This window comes from Balaenoptera ricei, chromosome 14, assembly GCF_028023285.1.
Source record: "Balaenoptera ricei isolate mBalRic1 chromosome 14, mBalRic1.hap2, whole genome shotgun sequence".
NCBI lineage: Eukaryota > Metazoa > Chordata > Mammalia > Artiodactyla > Balaenopteridae > Balaenoptera > Balaenoptera ricei.
Genome location: NC_082652.1, coordinates 1,907,724 through 1,924,250, shown reverse-complemented (window position 1 = coordinate 1,924,250; position 16,527 = coordinate 1,907,724). Strand labels below are relative to the sequence as shown.

The 16,527-nt window shown below is 47.8% G+C and overlaps 1 protein-coding gene across 4 annotated transcripts in view; it reads right to left on the bottom strand.

The window, feature by feature from the left end:
* The window catches only part of STX2 (syntaxin 2), a 38,482-nt gene that overhangs the window by 20,319 nt on the left and 1,636 nt on the right, over positions 1-16,527 (bottom strand). For 3 of the 4 annotated variants that reach the window (XM_059894084.1, XM_059894082.1, XM_059894085.1), the window contains exons 2-3: positions 7,450-7,524; positions 4,621-4,720 (exon numbers count right to left, since the gene is read on the bottom strand). In XM_059894084.1, coding sequence (XP_059750067.1) covers positions 4,621-4,720; positions 7,450-7,524 — 175 coding nt within the window. Of the gene's footprint in view, positions 1-4,620; positions 4,721-7,449; positions 7,525-15,723; positions 15,809-16,527 lie in introns of all 4 variants that reach the window. The other variant, XM_059894083.1, reaches the window with a different exon arrangement.

Here is a 16,527-nt window from a genome sequence, read left to right as displayed (position 1 = left end):
CAACGGAGATCCCGCTGCCGCAACTAAGACCCGGCGCAGGCAAATCAATAAATAAATAAACAAATAAATAAAAATAAAGGCATTTGTGTCTAGGCTTTATCTGCCTAGGTGTCTGGATTGGACCCTGGAAAGAAGGGAAAACAGCTATAAAGGATATCAACGTGATGTTTTTGACTGAGAATATGGACTGTGGATTAGACAGCGTTTCTATCAACATCAAATGTTCTGAATTAGATAATTACAAGAGAATCTCCTCCTTAGGAGATAAACACTGACGTACTTAGGGGTGGATGGTCACAAGGCCTGCAGCTCAGTCTAAAATGAGTCAGCAAAAATAACATGTGTGTGTATGTATGCGTGTGTATATATACATGTGCAACGTGTGTGTGTACACGCACACATATGCATACACATACACACACATACACAAAGAGAAAGAAATCAAACGTGGCGAAATGTTAACAATTGGTGAATCTCGGCGAAGGGAACGTGAGTTTTCACTGTACCGTAACTGCAACTTTCCCATAAATTAGAAAACTTTCAAACTAAAAATGCGAAAAGAACATTTAATGGGACGAGTCCCTTGACGTAGCACGATGTTCCCAGGAATGCTGGCCCGAGAGGTGAGCTGACAAGTACTGAAGGACACACAGGTAGGCGAGGATGCCCGGGGCGGAGTGGTCTGTAACCGTGAAACCCGGACGCTGGGTGAGCCTGCCGCCCCGCCCGGTGCTTGTCGGGCACCGGTTCAGGACAGCAGCGGGGATGGCAGAGCCGGCTCAGTCTCAGGGCGCTCGAGACTCTGCACTAACTGCCCACCCTCTCCAACCCCCAACACCCTCAGCTCTCAGACACACCCGCGGGGAGCACCGGCCTCGCAAGGCATGAACAGGCCTCCACCTGTCCAGTGTTCAGCCTGGTCCCTGCTGCTCTGCACAGCGGCAAGTCTAAGTTAAGAACCATATATGACACTACAACAGTGCGAGGTCCCTGCAATACCCATCGCACACTGGGAGCAAGCTACCTGTAAACAGTAAAAGGCACGCTGCCATCCGGCCCCAGGCCATTCTGCTCCCACAGAAACAGCCGACAGACGACCACCAGGCAGCCGTTAAGAAAAGGGTCCTGGAACGCTCTGTTCGTTTTAAAGATTTTTTTTTTCTTTTGATGTGGACCATTTTTAAAGTCTTTACTGAATTTGTTACAATTTTGCTTCTTTTTATGTGTTTTGGTTTTTCAGCTGCGAGGCATGTGGGATCCTAGCTCCCTGACCAGGGATCGCACCCGTACCCACGACACTGGAAGGCAAAGTTCTAACCACTGTATGCCAGCAAAGTCCCGTACACTTCTTTAAAAGTGTATGTTTTATACATATTTTTTGCTACAAAAGTATTTACCGAAACGTTAACGGTGTTGATCACCACGGGACAGGTTATGAGCGTTGTTTTTTTTTTTCTTCCTTTCTGCTTTCTTCCAAAATACCCACGATAAAGCACGTAATTAACTCTGATAACGTAAAACAGGTTAACTTTGAAAGATGAAGAGGATGGGGGCGGGGCGGGGGAGCCGGTCAGCAGGGTTGGACGCTAGGGAGGGAGGACAAGGACCAGGGCTGAGGCTGCCGCCAGGACCTGCAGCACAGCCGGGTGAGGGGAGGCCCGCGAGACGCCTCTCGGGAAGGAACAGCCGCCGCGGGGCGAGGCAGGGCTGCGGGCAGGCGTGCTTGGACGGGCAGACGGGCGGCCTTCCAGTCCAGGAGCCCGGGCGGAAGTACAGCGAGAGGCGGCTCAAGGCCACATACCACAGTTGCCCTTAAAAAGGAGACACACACCTCTCACGCAGAAACAGGAGGAAGGATGGGATGGAAACCAGGTGATGAGGGGGAAACACACTGACGACAGTAGCAGTCGGCATTTACACGGAACGTCGCGCAATCTGTCCCAGGTAAACAGTGAATTCATGGTGGAACTGGGGTTTGAACCCACCGCTCACCTGCGAAGAGGCTTTCTACACTAAGTGGTGACCACACAGTTCTCTAGCGAGTCTGAAACGTGTACTCCAGCAGAAAAGCACAAAACGCACAGAAGGAGAGGATTTAGAGACGGGAGGCAACCGGATGTAACCGTCGTAGCTCAGACAGAGACGAGAGAGGCCAGCCCAGGGGAGTGACGATGCAGATGGAAAAGAAGGGCAGATAAAACGTTAGCAACAGGTTGTGACTCCTTAGGATGCCCATACCTAAAACATGGGATGAAAAGAGGGGCTCTGACTCCTGATTCAAAGGAACTACAAGACATGTTACTGATGAGTAAAATCCCCTCCATTCTCTGATGGTGATGCCAGCCGTGACACTATCACCAGCAAGATCCAGAAAGTTGAATAACACACATTTCAGGCTCCCACCAGGTGGGTCCATGTTTTGGAGGGCCTGAAACTTACACATTTTCAGTGGCCCTCTTAAAAAAAGAAAGTACAGAAATGTAAAGTCAATAAAGAAAAATGAGAGTAAAGGGGCCCTCTGTTAGCTCCTCAGGCAAATCCTTCTCTGGGATCTTGTCACTGAGGTTAATGGAACAACCTGGCCGGCCAGCCAGCCCTGCATCTGGAGCAGAAGCCAACGGGCCAGGGCCTGGCCGCGGGGTGGCGCCACCCGGTGGCCACTGTGCTCTGGAACCCCTTCTGCGGGCCCACCCAGGAGCCCAGGCAGGGAGGGCACCGAGGAGCTGGAGCTCCACCTTGCCCCTCCGCACCCGCCAGGACAAAGGGCTGGGGGGACAGCAGCCCACTGCCCCCTGTCCCACCCTGGGCACTTCCTAGGGCCCAGCATCGTGGGGCAGGAGTAACCACGTTGCTCTTTACAGAGACCAACTCAAGGAGCAGCGAGACATCGCTTCTTACGTTCTGGTTCACACCCTGCTGTGAAACACAGACGGGAAGCAACAGTCTTATTCAGAGCCCGAAGGGACTACTGCGAAGCGTTAAGAGCCCTAACTTCACTCCAACATTGTTGTAGCCGCTGTTACTTGGCAGCAAAAGTTTTTTGGAAGTAAACTTCTCCAAAGGAAAAAATACAGTAATATGTATTCAAATTCAACTTCCCCAAGAATTAAGCAAGATGTTAACAGGTGTTACACAAAAAGTTCTGTGAGCAAATACATTTGTGAAACACTCCACTAAGCAAAGGTTTCTTCATTGCAGGACTTCTCAGAGCCTTTATTACTCTGTAACCTTCCAAGTGGGGATGTGGTGTGAAGAGGACTCCGAATGCATTTGGCCACAGAAGTCTTGTTTCATATACTAGCTATTGAGATGCATGCTCCAGGAACACCCTTTGGGAAATATCCTTCTAAATCGTAAGACAGGGCATCTACAGACGCCCAGAGCATTATTTTATAAGACATGCAAAATCTTCAAAATGAGTTTTTTCAATTTAATACCAAGTTATTTTTTCAATGTAAGGCCACACCAAATAACCTAACAAAGTTGCTTTCAACTTTCCTCCGAGATTGAGAATAAGCATGTTCCCATCACCACTTCTAGTCAGTGCTGTATGGAAAGTCAGTGAAATAAGTCAACTGAAAATAAAAAGCGTAAGAACTGAGGGACAACTGTGATTATTCACAGGTGTCATGACTGGGTACAGAAAAAACCTAACAGAATCCACAAACAAGTTAGTAAAATTAATTAAGTAATTAGGCAAGATAACGGGATACAAGGTCAACATACAAAACCCACTGTATTTCCATATATGGAAACAAGTAGAAAACAAAATTTACAGCAGATACTGTTCGCATTAAAATCAAAAGCATCACCTACCATGAAAGGTGTGTGAGACCTCTACAGAGAACCCTACAGAACATCACTGAGAGCAATTACAGAAGATGTAAGTACAGGGACGGACCATTTTCACGGATTAAAAGACTCAGTATTGTGAAGATATCAATTATCCCCCCAAATGATGTATGGATTCCAATCTGCAGTCTCTAGCTTATCCAGATCCGTCCTACCTTTCAAGTTTTCAAAATCTGTCACTGCAGATCAAGGAAACACTTCCTTATAACTAACAACGCCCTGATGTTCAGTTAAGGTTAAATCACTTGCTCACATGCTGCCCTCAACAGACACTACGAACAGCACACTCCATACAAAAGCCTTTGCTGAAGACTTCAAATTGCTTTAGTCTGTTCTTCATCTTTAAACCTGCTCTAACAAGTATCGTTTTCCAAATCAACCGCTTATTAACTTTCATGTAAACACAAAATTCTATCACTCTTGTTTAACTGTGGACATAATACGGATCTAAGGCCCAGCCACTGACGTGACCCCAAAGTTCTGCAAGGCCACATCCATGCATTCTCATGGATATCACACATCAGTGGTCCTCACCCCGGCTGAACACCAGATCCCGCAGAAGCTGTAGAAAGCCACACCGATGCCTTGGCTCATCCAGACCAGAGGCATGAGAATCCTGAGGGGTGGCCCACCAGCCTCCGGCACTTTTTACAAGCTCCCAGCTCAAGCTCACCTGTTTCCACGCTAAGGCCTGTGCTACGGACAGCAAGAGGGACAGGCACACACAGAGACGGACCGACACACTTCTTTTAAAAACCAACAACTTACTTCCTTCTGGGTTTGGTGCAGAAAGAATGATGCTGTGGTTTTTCTTTACTTCTTCAACATACTGAGCTATTTTAGCTATACTGTTTCTGATCTCCTCAACCTAGGAGAGAGAGAGAAAGTCATCACCACTGCGGCAAATTCACATTTGCTACCACTTTCCATTACCTAAAAAGAGAAGGATAAAAGAGGAAAATAAGTGAATAATTACCACATAAAGAAACAACCACCTTTTCCCATTCGTTTAATTTGAAAAATAAAGGGAAATGTGTCATATTAAAATATCTACGTTTATGGCTAAGGCAATATCAGCCACCAGGAAAACCTTGTTGGTTGTAAGAAGTTTTACAATCGAGACCCAGTATTACCACAGATGATGGCAGCTAGAAGCATCTACTACCAACGCCAGGTCTCTGTGCAGTCAAGAAGGGAGCTCACCCTGTAGAAGAGGCCGACCATCATATTCTCACGTGGGGAGGTACTGACAGCTGATAAGACCAAGCCTTCCTAGTCATTATTTTTTGCCTCTGATAGTCTAAATTATTCACTATTTGTTTCAAAATGTAACGTATCCATTAGCAAGATCTGTCCAGATGGATTCATAACAAGTGTGGCAGGCTGAATACTGTCCCCCAAAATGTCCAGGTCCTAGTCCCTGGGACCTTGGATGGTTACCTTATATGGCAAAGGAAACTGCAGATGTGACTGAAACAAAGGGTCTTGAGATGGGGAGATACAATCCCGGATCCCCCAGTGGGCCCTCAGTATGACCCCAAGTGTACTTGTAAGAGGGAAGCGGATAGAGATGGGGCGACAGAAGGCGGCCACGCGACACTAGTGAAGCACAATGGTCTGCTGCCGGCCTGGCAGGCGGAGGTGCGCCAGCGGTGCAGCCCGAGAGGTGGGGAAGGCAGGGCAGCGGGCTCTGCCCGGAGCCTCTGGGGCGTGAGGTCCTGCTGGCAGTGTGGCTTCATCCCGGTGGGACCAGCCTGGACTTCCGGCTTCCATAGATGAAGACAGTAAATCTGTGCTGTTTTAAGCCACTCAGTTTGTGCGGCCCTAGGAAACTAAGCACAACTTCTCTATTTAAAAGATGAGGAAAACCCTAAAGCCCATCAACAGGGGACTTGTTAGGTTACATTACGGAACTCTAAAAAAAGATATGAAAACATCTCCAGGATATATTACCAAGTTAAAAACACACCGAAAAAAATAATACCCACAAGGTGCAGAACAACACGTACACATGTTAGCAACGATGCAAGAAAGAGGTCAAAATAAGCAGAGATTAACTTGCAGATGTTAACATTTACATGAAGAAACACTGGGATGTCTAAATAAGAAACCAAGAAAAGGGTCAAAGCTAAGTTACTACAGCTTAATGACTCTGAGTGATTTATATAATTCTTCTATAAAATACAACAACAACATTTAATGCTGGGAGATTCTTAAAATAAGAAATATGTTTTTCCGGAGAACTGGTATGGAAGAATTAAGCATCTAGGTAAAGGGGGTAAAATCAGAGAAGTAATGATTTTACAAAGTGGGTAGGTAAGCTAAAGACAGTAAAAAGAGTCTCACCATCTTAACTCTTTTGTACCTTAAAGTAAGTTCTTGTAGCTAACGATTTAATTTCATGTTTTTTCCATTAGATAAGATTAAGAACTAACATAAATGCTTGAAACCCAATGAATAGGTTCTTACACTAGGTATTCAATAAATTCTGACTGGATCTGGAAAACTGATAACTTCTAAGATAACTTCTAAAGTTATCTTAGATAACTTCTAAGATATTTTTTATTAACATATTACATATTTTCAAATCCACGTATTGATGGACCGGTTTAGACTGTCAACAGATTGGAGTTAACTGAAACTTGTAGACTAGATTCAGCATAATCAAAACAAGTCCTGCAAATGAAGTTTTCATCATTAAAAAATTACACTGAACCCGTTTCTTTTCTTCATATGTAACAAAGTCAAAATATTTGTTCTCTGACTCAATTTCAAAAATTTTAAATTATGCAAAATTTGATCAGCTATGACTTAGGGTTAACAATTTAAACATGATGCCAGCCTAGAAACAGCCCTGGGGGGCTAAGACAGAGAGGGAAAGGCCTTGCAGGGAAGCCCGAGGGAACGGACAGGTGTGAGGTCAGATCCAAGGGCGCGGCCCGCACGCAGACAGCCCAGAGAAAGGCCAACAGCAACGGCAGAGCAGAGCTGCCACAATCGTATCTTTGATTACGGATAAGACCTCTCAGGAGAGAAGTCCATATGACCTAGAGACCAGTATTCTGAAAGGTGGAAAACTTCTCAGGAGAGGAATTTAAAATTCAATCAAAGATTTTAGGAAATACACAACATGAGCTCTTTGATATGTGGGACTCACGGCCATTCTGCAGGAGGAGAGCAAGGGAAGCCTCGCTGTGTGTACCGTGCACACCTGACCTCCAGCCGAGGGGCAGCACCGCCCCCAGGCCTTCCCCTCCCCGGGACCAAACCGCCCCGAGTCTGGAGAACACCGCTGGCCGTGCGTGCAGCAGCAACTTCCCGGGCCTTCCTCGCCGGGCCAGCACCCCAGCCTGCGGGCATCAGTCTCCGCATGTGCCCTCCACACCCACGATCACCATTCTCACCCCCCAGAGCAAGTCCATCACCAGGAAGAATGTTTTCCTAGCACTAAAAAGTCTAGAGAACTTTTGCAATTCAAACACCAACTTTTTAAAATATTAGTTTGGGTATTATTTCAAATATGACAAGTGCACAGTTAACATTAGTTTAACTATGTTTAAAGAAAAGTCCGTCTGGGTTTCATTAAATGGCTCTTACCTGATGGAAGAAATCATCCATAAAAGGGTCCTTTTCAACAACAACAGTCGTGTCTCCATCATCATTTTTCCTACACTAAAATGGAAAAATATAATATGTAAAATTCTGGTTTTAAAAATTTTCACGTAGACACAAATAGTGAACTGAAAGACAAGAGCAGTTCGGTACCTACAAGATCCCAACTCACTAAGAGCACCAAAGCGTAACGACTCCGAAGCGCGCCAGAGCCGCACCAGGCCACGGTCAAGGCGGGCAGACCGGCTGCAGGCCCCGAGAAGCAGCCACGTCCTGGGGAAACGATGGCTAGATCTCTCAGAACTGAGCGACGTAGAATCACCCATGCTGAGTACGTCCATTTAACACAGGCCAGGTTTCTCCTCAACAAGGGAAACTGCTTACACTGCACACTCTCTATAAAGATTAAAAATACTGATACCACCAGTTCACTTTTCAAGACTACGTAATAATTTTCAAGCAACTTGCACATATGTTAGCTGGCGCTTATCGTTTTTCCCTACGTGAGTAACTCCCAGTCACGGCCACACTCATAATCAAGGAACACTTTACTAAGGAAAGACTCAGTAGCGAAGACCTGAGTAAGTAACACGGAGGAAGAAAGCAACTGACCGCTGGGGAGACCCAGGATAACACCATACTTTACAAATCATCCATAAGAGGGGCTTTTCAGCAACAACAGTTGGGTCTCCATCATCATTTTTCCTACACTAAAATGGAAAAATATAAAACGTAAAATTCTGGTTTTAAATTTTTTCACGTAGACACAAACAGGTACCATCAGTTTAAAATAACGCTGAGGAATAAAGAATGAGGAGACGTTATTCTAGACCAGTGGGTCCCCAACCCGAGGGGCATCAGTTCTGCCTAGAGGGCTGGGTCTCTGATTCAGCGGGGCCGGGGCGAGGCAGCCCACGCGCTCGTGACTGTCCTAGAACGTCCTAGAACGTCCTAGAACGTCCGGAACATCATCACATTCTAACGAGTTCCAGGCGATGCTGCCGGGCCGGGCTCCCCACCCCTCGAGGGAGGCAGAAGAACCTAACGGTGGACAGTCTCTCCTGGGAAGAAAGCGACCTCCGTCTACAGCCACGGGGGACAGGAGACAAGGTCAGAACCCAGGACCCGGTACCCGAATCACACAGCGTTTGTCAAGGACGTGTGACACAGCATCCACCAGCGAGAGCTGGGGACTCGGGAGGAAGAAGGAAAGACACCTGCCAGAATACAGAGGAGGAAACTGTTAGGGCCTGTCTCCCCAGGACACGCAGGGTGGGTCAGCTCAGCGCAAACCCTGCGAGAGCCGAGGCGGCCACGGATTTCAGGGATTCTCTCAACCCTCGCGAAATCAGAGTCTTTAACCACGGAAAGGCTGAAGTGTGCCTCTACTGATCTAGAACCCAGGAATAATGTGGAAACAAAATTCCACTAAATTTAGCTAGGAAAACAGCTACAAAATTTAATAAATGTGTCAAGAAAGCACAAGGCAGCCTCCCTCTGCACCATCCAGGGCCCTCGCTAAGGCAAATCGATTTGGCCTAAAAATCAACAATAATCTCTCCCCACCCCAGGGAAGGCTTCGGCACCTGACTTACCCCAGGGTCTCCTCGAGGAGACGATCCAGGAGGGCAAGGGAGAAGAGGCGAGTTCCTCTAAGGGAGGCGCGAGCTCCCGCACGCAAGGGGCTTTTACGAGAGGACCGTGAAGAACGTGTTATCACCAGGCGACACCAGCGCTGGGACAGCCGTGGGGCGGTCTCCGAGGGAAAAGCAGAGACCCACCTACGCAGGACTCCGGCAGAAGCTCCCTCAGCTGCGGGCCGGAGTCCCCCGGCGCCCCTCAGAGCTGAGGGACCCTGCTCTCACAGGCGCCAGCTGCGGGGAAAGACGCCTGCAGTCGGGCAGCGCTGCCACTGCGAACGTCTCACGTGAGCTCCGCTAACAGGACGAGCACTATGGGTTCAACCGTGCCCCCTAAACACAGATGTTGCAAACCCCCAGGACCTCAGCCTGGGACCCGTATTTGGAAAAAGGGTCAGTGAAGATGCCGTCAGTCAAGATGAGGTCACGCTGGAGCAGCGTGGGCCCTTAACCCAACGTGAGTCGTGTCCTTGTGAGAAGAGACAGAGACGCACAGGGGAGGCGGCCCGTGATGACAGCGATGCACCTACAAGCCGAGGACCCCCGAGGACCGCCGCCCGCACAGGAAGGTGAGAGAGGCAAGGCAGGCCTCTGGCGCAGGTTCGGGGAGGGTGCGGCCCCGCGACCCCCTGGCTTCTGGCCTCCAGAGCCGGGAGGGCACGTCTCCCTGGGTCAGGCCCCAGTCTGCGGGCCCGCAGCACGAGAGCCCAAGGACGCGCACGCACCAGTAAGGGCTGAAGCGCGCTCACGCCACCCTTTCTCCAATCAAGCGTGCTAACCGAGACACTCCTCTTAACTCTGCAGCCTGTGAACAGCACTGTCCGGAGGAAAGAACCCTGTACCTACCGGGAGTCGCAGATCGGGGTTCTAACCTGCGACGAGGCGGGGACGACACCACCCAGAGGCGGGGCTGTGGGTTTCGGAAGGGCGCTATTTTCCCAGGGCGTGCATACCCCAACATGCTCTTAAAATCGTTTCTGGTCCACGATCTTAACTCCAAGCAAAAAAGCACTTAAAGGCAGATCGGCAATTGGCTAACAAGCGACAGAAAGTCATGTGCAGACGCGCCCGCCAACTCCGCAGTGCTCTTCTCCGGGCTCCCAGGGCACCTGAAGTGAAAGACGGCTGCTACTGGGTACCGCGCGCCAGGGCACGGGGCGGCAGAAGGGCTCGGGGTGCGCGCCGTCTCACCGGTCCTCCAGCGCTGCCCGAGGCCTGCGAGCATCCCCGCTTCGCACACAGCACCCCCCGGACGGCTGAGCACCCAGCCTCTTTGGGCACCAGGTGGGTTCGACCTCACAGAACCCACACTGCGCTCACACCACAACGGCAAGAGCTGCCCTCGCCTCCGGCTCACAGTCACCAGGCACGAAACTTGCCTCCCACACCCGCTCCCGTCCCTTCACGACCCACCCCCTGCCAGGAGGGGCCGACGCTCGAGGGGAGGGCCGCCCTGGACGCTCAGAGCCGAGGCCGCCCTGCCCCTCTGACGCCAGCCCACGCCCTTGCTCTCAACCCCGCCCCCGCCCCGCCCCTCTGACTCCAGCCCACGCCCTTGCTCTTAACCCCGCCCCCCGACCCGCCCCCCGCCCTCCTCCCGGAAGAAAGGGCTTCACGAGGGTCCTCCAGGCGAAGCCGGCCTCCCAGCTGTCCTCCGAGCTCCGGGGCGGGGCGGCCTCGCCCGGGACTTGGACTCCACGCGCTCCTCGAGTGGCCCCGCGCACGTCACCGCCCTCCCCGCGCCCCACCCGGTCGCTTCTCAGCTGCGGCGCTCGTAGGGCTCAAGGGACTGAACTGTAAGTAGCCAACTCCCTGCAGGTTCAACCAAAGAAGCTCGGGGGAGGGGGGAGGGGAGAGAGTGAACGTGAACTTGGCCTAGCAGGGCTGGGATTCTCCGGGGCCGGGGGCGCACATCTCACCCCCCGACAGCCACTCGCGGTTCTCAGAGGCCTCGGCGTTCGGCCTGTTTCGCTTTCTGCCGTGGAAAATGACAAACACGTACAAAAGTGGAAGGAATGACATACTGGGCCCTCGATGGGTCCATCGCAGGGGTTCAACGACGGTCAATCCACACCTGTCTTGCTTCACCTGCACGCCCCCAGCCCCACCCCTGACCCCCGCGGTACTAGGCCACCTCGAGGCGAAGCCCACACGAAGATGCCTGTTGTGTGTGTGACACGGTCGCGAGCCTAAGCCCGCCACTTCACCTGCTCCGGGAGAGACACTTATTCATTTCCAGGCTCAGGAGAGAAGGTTTCCAACATGACACTCTCCCTACGGGAAGTCAGTCATTTTACTATCACATCACACAGGGACCACACTCCGTGCAGGAGGCGGTGAACAAACAGTTACCAAAGAAATTCAATTCCTCCTTGCCGCTGAAGCCCACGTGTCATGCGTGACCTTTATTCAGTCATTCGCTTCCTGGTAAATCATTCGTTTCTGTACCTTCAGACCAAGAGGGAGCCAATGACTTGGAATCTGTTTCCTCTAATGCCTTTTCTTCCTTCTCATTTTTAAACCTTTACTTATATTTCTTAGTTCTATCTGGAATTCTCAGAATTACCTGACATTAGGAAATAGACCCAGTAATACTGTCTTAGCTTTTCCATTCATGAAAAAAGAAACAAAGAAATGACTACCAAAACAATGCTATCTAGGGACTCCCCTGGCGGTCCAGTGGTTCCGGGCTTCCGAGCTTCCACTGCAGGGGGCCCGGGTTCGATTCCTGGTCAAGGAACTAAAATCCCACATGCCGCACAACGTGGCCAAAAAAAAAGAAGAAAAAAGAAAAAAAAACAATGCTGTTTAAGCTGCTGCACAATCGCCCCGTCTTCAGTGAAGCCCACGTTCAACCTTTCTAGCTGAGAAGGTGTGATCCCTGTACAATAAATAGCTGCTGTTTACAACAGTGTACTTACTGTATATAACAAAACGACTTGTGGCAAAGCATTTACTACAAGCAGTGGGAGTACTCTCCAACTTGATTTCCAAAGTGTCAAAGTGCAAGAGAAACATCCAAATATCAACATTCCGTTTCTGTTAAATTTTAAAACAATTCTCCTTAAAAGCAGCATTGTATTAAAATACAGTTCTCTCTGTAAAAACTGTTCTGAGGAAGAGACATCAAGTAGCTTCCATGTTGAAAGACTATGTAACAGAGATGAATCATTTGTCACTGGAATGCCGTTTAGAAAATTCAGAAGCTGAATTATCACAAATTAGTAGAATCCAAAGTTGGATAAAACAGTGGATCTCTTTCTCCAGGTTGTTCTCCAAATACACGTACACTAGGGCCTTCCACGCAAATGATAATTGTGAGGAAATAATTATCCTGAAATATGTACAATGGTTGTAGTAGCTTTACTGCTACAATACATTAATTTCAAAATTACATTACTTCAGTAAAAAACGAATACTTGTAATTAAAAATAGGTAAAAGCTGACTGTCGGCCAGTTGGTAATTATGCTGTCGAATGTCAGTAACATTTCTTTCCCATATATTTATGTCATCAGTCGTAGTTTCATGCCCTAGGTAGAATATTACACTGTTTCATGTTTTATATTTTTACTTCATATTTATCTCCATTATTAATATTATGTAAATACTGCGGGCACTTACACGTTACATAAATAACACTGTATTGCACAGATGCTTCTGCTTTTCTCCTCTCGAAGGCATGTTTAAAGATTTCTCCTCATCTCTCATTTTCCGCTCACCACTGACGATCAAACTCATCACCTTCCCGTCCTCCACACCAACCTGCGCCCACAGCAGAGCCCTGCGGCTGGCCGTGCCTTGTGCCCCGCGCCCACCTCCCAGACCTGTGCCCGGCTGGCTCCTCCTCATTCAGATCTCAGCTCAGAGACCTCCCCCGATCAGAGACCCCTGATGGCCCAGCCCAAAACAGCCACGCCCACACCCACTCCCCCTGTTTCATTTCCTCCCCAGCAGTTACCGCGAGAGGCATTTTATTGCTCATTGACTTGGCTGTTTCTTGTCCCCTCCCTCATGACACGTTTCAGGGGAGCAAGGACTTCGAGGGTCTTGTCATAACTCACGCCTGACACAGTGCCTGGCACGTAGCAGCCACTCAGCAGAGGTCAGCTGAAGGAATGAATGAAGAGCAGAGAGACGAGACCGAGATGGGGGTGGAGCGGAGAGAAAGCACACACAGAAGGACAGAGAACCCGGGAAACAAAGACACAGACACACACAGTGAGAAGCAGCTCGGCAGACGAAGGTCAAGGACAGAGGCGATCTTGGTCGCTCGCTGGCCCTGGTTCCATCCCCTCGTGAGGTCTCACGGCACAGCCCGCCCTGAGTCTGAGGCCGCATTCTACCCTTTAATCGATCTCCCTTTTCTGTTTTAGCTAAGGGGTTTCTGTCCCTTGCAACCCAAAGAGCCTTGAAGACGACAGAGTCCACTGTCATCTGCATCTTCCTAACCCTGGGCATTTTCAAAAGCAAACACACGACTCAGTACACACCTAGCAGGTGCTCAGGTGCTCTGTGCAGAATCCTGAGGCTTCAGAGCAAACCTGACAGCACACATCTGTCCTGGAAACGGTGCAGAGTCTGGGGGAGGGCGCAGGAAGAAAACAGGACCTCGTGTGTGTTCAGATGCGCAGAGACAGGAAGATCTCTGGGGACACAAGAGGGAAGGAGGGCGGGAAGACTTCCTGGTGGTGATGCCTGAACTGAGGCCAAAAGAAGGGGTGGGGCCAGCAGAGAAAGGGGGAGAGAGACGCACACGTGGAGCAGCGTGTGCAAGGGCCGGAGCGGAAGGGCGCGTGGGAACAGCAGAGACTGGACCAAGGCGATCTGCGGGAGCGAGGGTGCTGGTTATCGCTTAGGTTCTCTATTCCTTACATTCACAATGAACAGACTTGAAGTTAAAAACAAGAAGTAACTAACCTGTGGAAATGTACAGGCTTTGCTCTTTTATTTTGTATACAAACGGATATTTATTATAGTTCCTGGAGAAACTATATAGATTCTAACTGTGGGAACTGTCTGTATGATGATACAGGATTTAGTAAATTATGAAATTCTAAACCATAAACATATTCAAAGTTATAGATATATTCATATATTAAATTATACATGTACTATGAAATTCTCAGTATTTTAAGTTTCAGTGAAGTACTTAGAAAAAAACGTTTTTATTTTATAAATTGGAACCTGAAACTTTACTACGTAACAATCTGCACTCTGTGTGCAATCTGAGCTGCCAAAAAAGAACCTTAAAAATATCTGGGCAGTTTTTCCTGCCGCTTAAAAAATTATACTTGTGGGACTTCCCTGGTGGTGCAGTGGTTAAGAATCTGCCTGCCAATGCAGGGGACATGGGTTCAATCCCTGGTCCGGGAAGATCCCACATGCCGCGGAGCAACTAAGCCTGTGTGCCACAACTACTGAGCCCATGTGCCACGACTACTGAAGCCCACGCACCTAGAGCCCGTGCTCCGCAACAAGAGAAGCCACCGCAATGAGAAGCCCACGCGCCACAACTACTGAGCCCATGTGCCACGACTACTGAAGCCCACGCACCTAGAGCCCGTGCTCCGCAACAAGAGAAGCCACCGCAATGAGAAGCCCACGCACCACAACGAAGAGTAGCCCCCGCGCGCCACAACTAGAGAAAGCCCGCGCGAACCCAACGCAGCCAAATAAATAAATAAATAAATAAATAAATAATACTTGCAATTCATCACCATGAACCCAGGTATTAAAAACAGTAATTTTCTCAATAAACAACAAGGTCCTACTGTACAGCACAGGGAACTATATTCAACATCCTGTGATAAACCATAATGGAAAAGAATATGAAAAAGAATATGTATATGTATAACTGAGTCACTTTGCTGTACAGCAGAAATTAAACACAACATTGTAAATCAACTATACTTCAATAAAATGTTTTTAAAAAGGTAATTTTCTCATACATCTACTAATGAATACCACATAGCTACTGTGTTTATGTTTATTACCCTGCAAATTCCCACAGTTGAAATTTGCAATTTTTCTATTTTTAACTATAATAAATATAGTCATTTGCATTTGCAAACTTTTCTTAAAGGTAATCAACATATATTTGGGGCCATTATCTTACAGGACAGCAATTCCGTCCTGATTGACTTATTTCCTAAACAGTATTTCCTTCTGCTTCTCCACTCTTCCTTCCCCGGGCTGTGCACACCCCCCGCACACACCCAGTTCATTTCTGTGTCCCCGGCACCTAGCACACTACCTCGTAGAGAACTGGCACTCAAGTGCCTGTTGAATGGGTAGTCCTTTTATTTTCCTGTAAACCAGAAACATCTTTCTGGATTTAGAGTTTAGGAAATCTTGGACAACTCACTTAAACTTTCTGCACCCAGATGAACTGGCTGCTCAAAAAGAGAATCACTGCTTAGAAGCAGCTAACTCTATATTTGACAAACTGTACTGGACGAACTAACTTTTAAGTCCTTTCTGAGTAGTTATCAGTGGGAATCTTTTTCTCAGGAGGAATCCTTAGCAGCTAATAAAGGAATCTTTAGAAGGCATCACAAATATTTGTCAATGTGGACATCACAGGCATTTTAAGTACCAAAATTAAATATTAAACTTTACCTAGGAAAAAACACCAGCCATTTAGAAACATGGTTGTGAAAGGACAGTCAACTTCTCCAAGAACTACCTGGAAAGGACACATTTCCTGAAAAAAAAAAATTAACTTTTATATCTGATAATTTTCAGACAAGTTTTTAAATCTTAAAAGTTATTAAACTTTAAGTATGTCAAATTCAATTTTAACTTAATATTTTATGCCAGGGAGAAGGTTCCTTTTTATAACTTCCTGAAAACATTTTTAAAAACTAATAAATATTAAGAGCACTTGTAATTACAGACCATTTTCTCTCTCCCATCTTCTCCCAGAGTGGCACACGCAACAGATAATTTTATGTTTCACAGCTTCTTCCATGAGAGTAGACAAGAAAGATGTTATTATCCCCACTTTATAAACAGGAAAAGTGAAGTTCTGAGAGGCTTAAAAATTCTGCCCAAGATTCAACAACTCCAGACGTAGAAACTTCTGCTAACTTGCTCTACAGCTGCTTAGTCTTCATCTACAGCAAGATGATAATTGGACCAGAAAAGGTCACTTCTTGCTCTAAAATTCTAGATCAAAACATGTTCTTATCAACACTGTTGCCATAAGAGCTGAAATACGCATACACTGAAGAGTGATAAATAACTGTCTTCTTTATGTTTTGCTAATCAAGCCAAGAAAAGCTGCTCACATATTCCACTGACAGATCTTTTCTACTATTCCCCAACATTCATAAATTTGGCTATTCTCTCGTGATACATTCGTCATTTCTTCATTTAACAAATATTTGGGTTTCTAATTCTAACAAGGAAAGATACTCCATT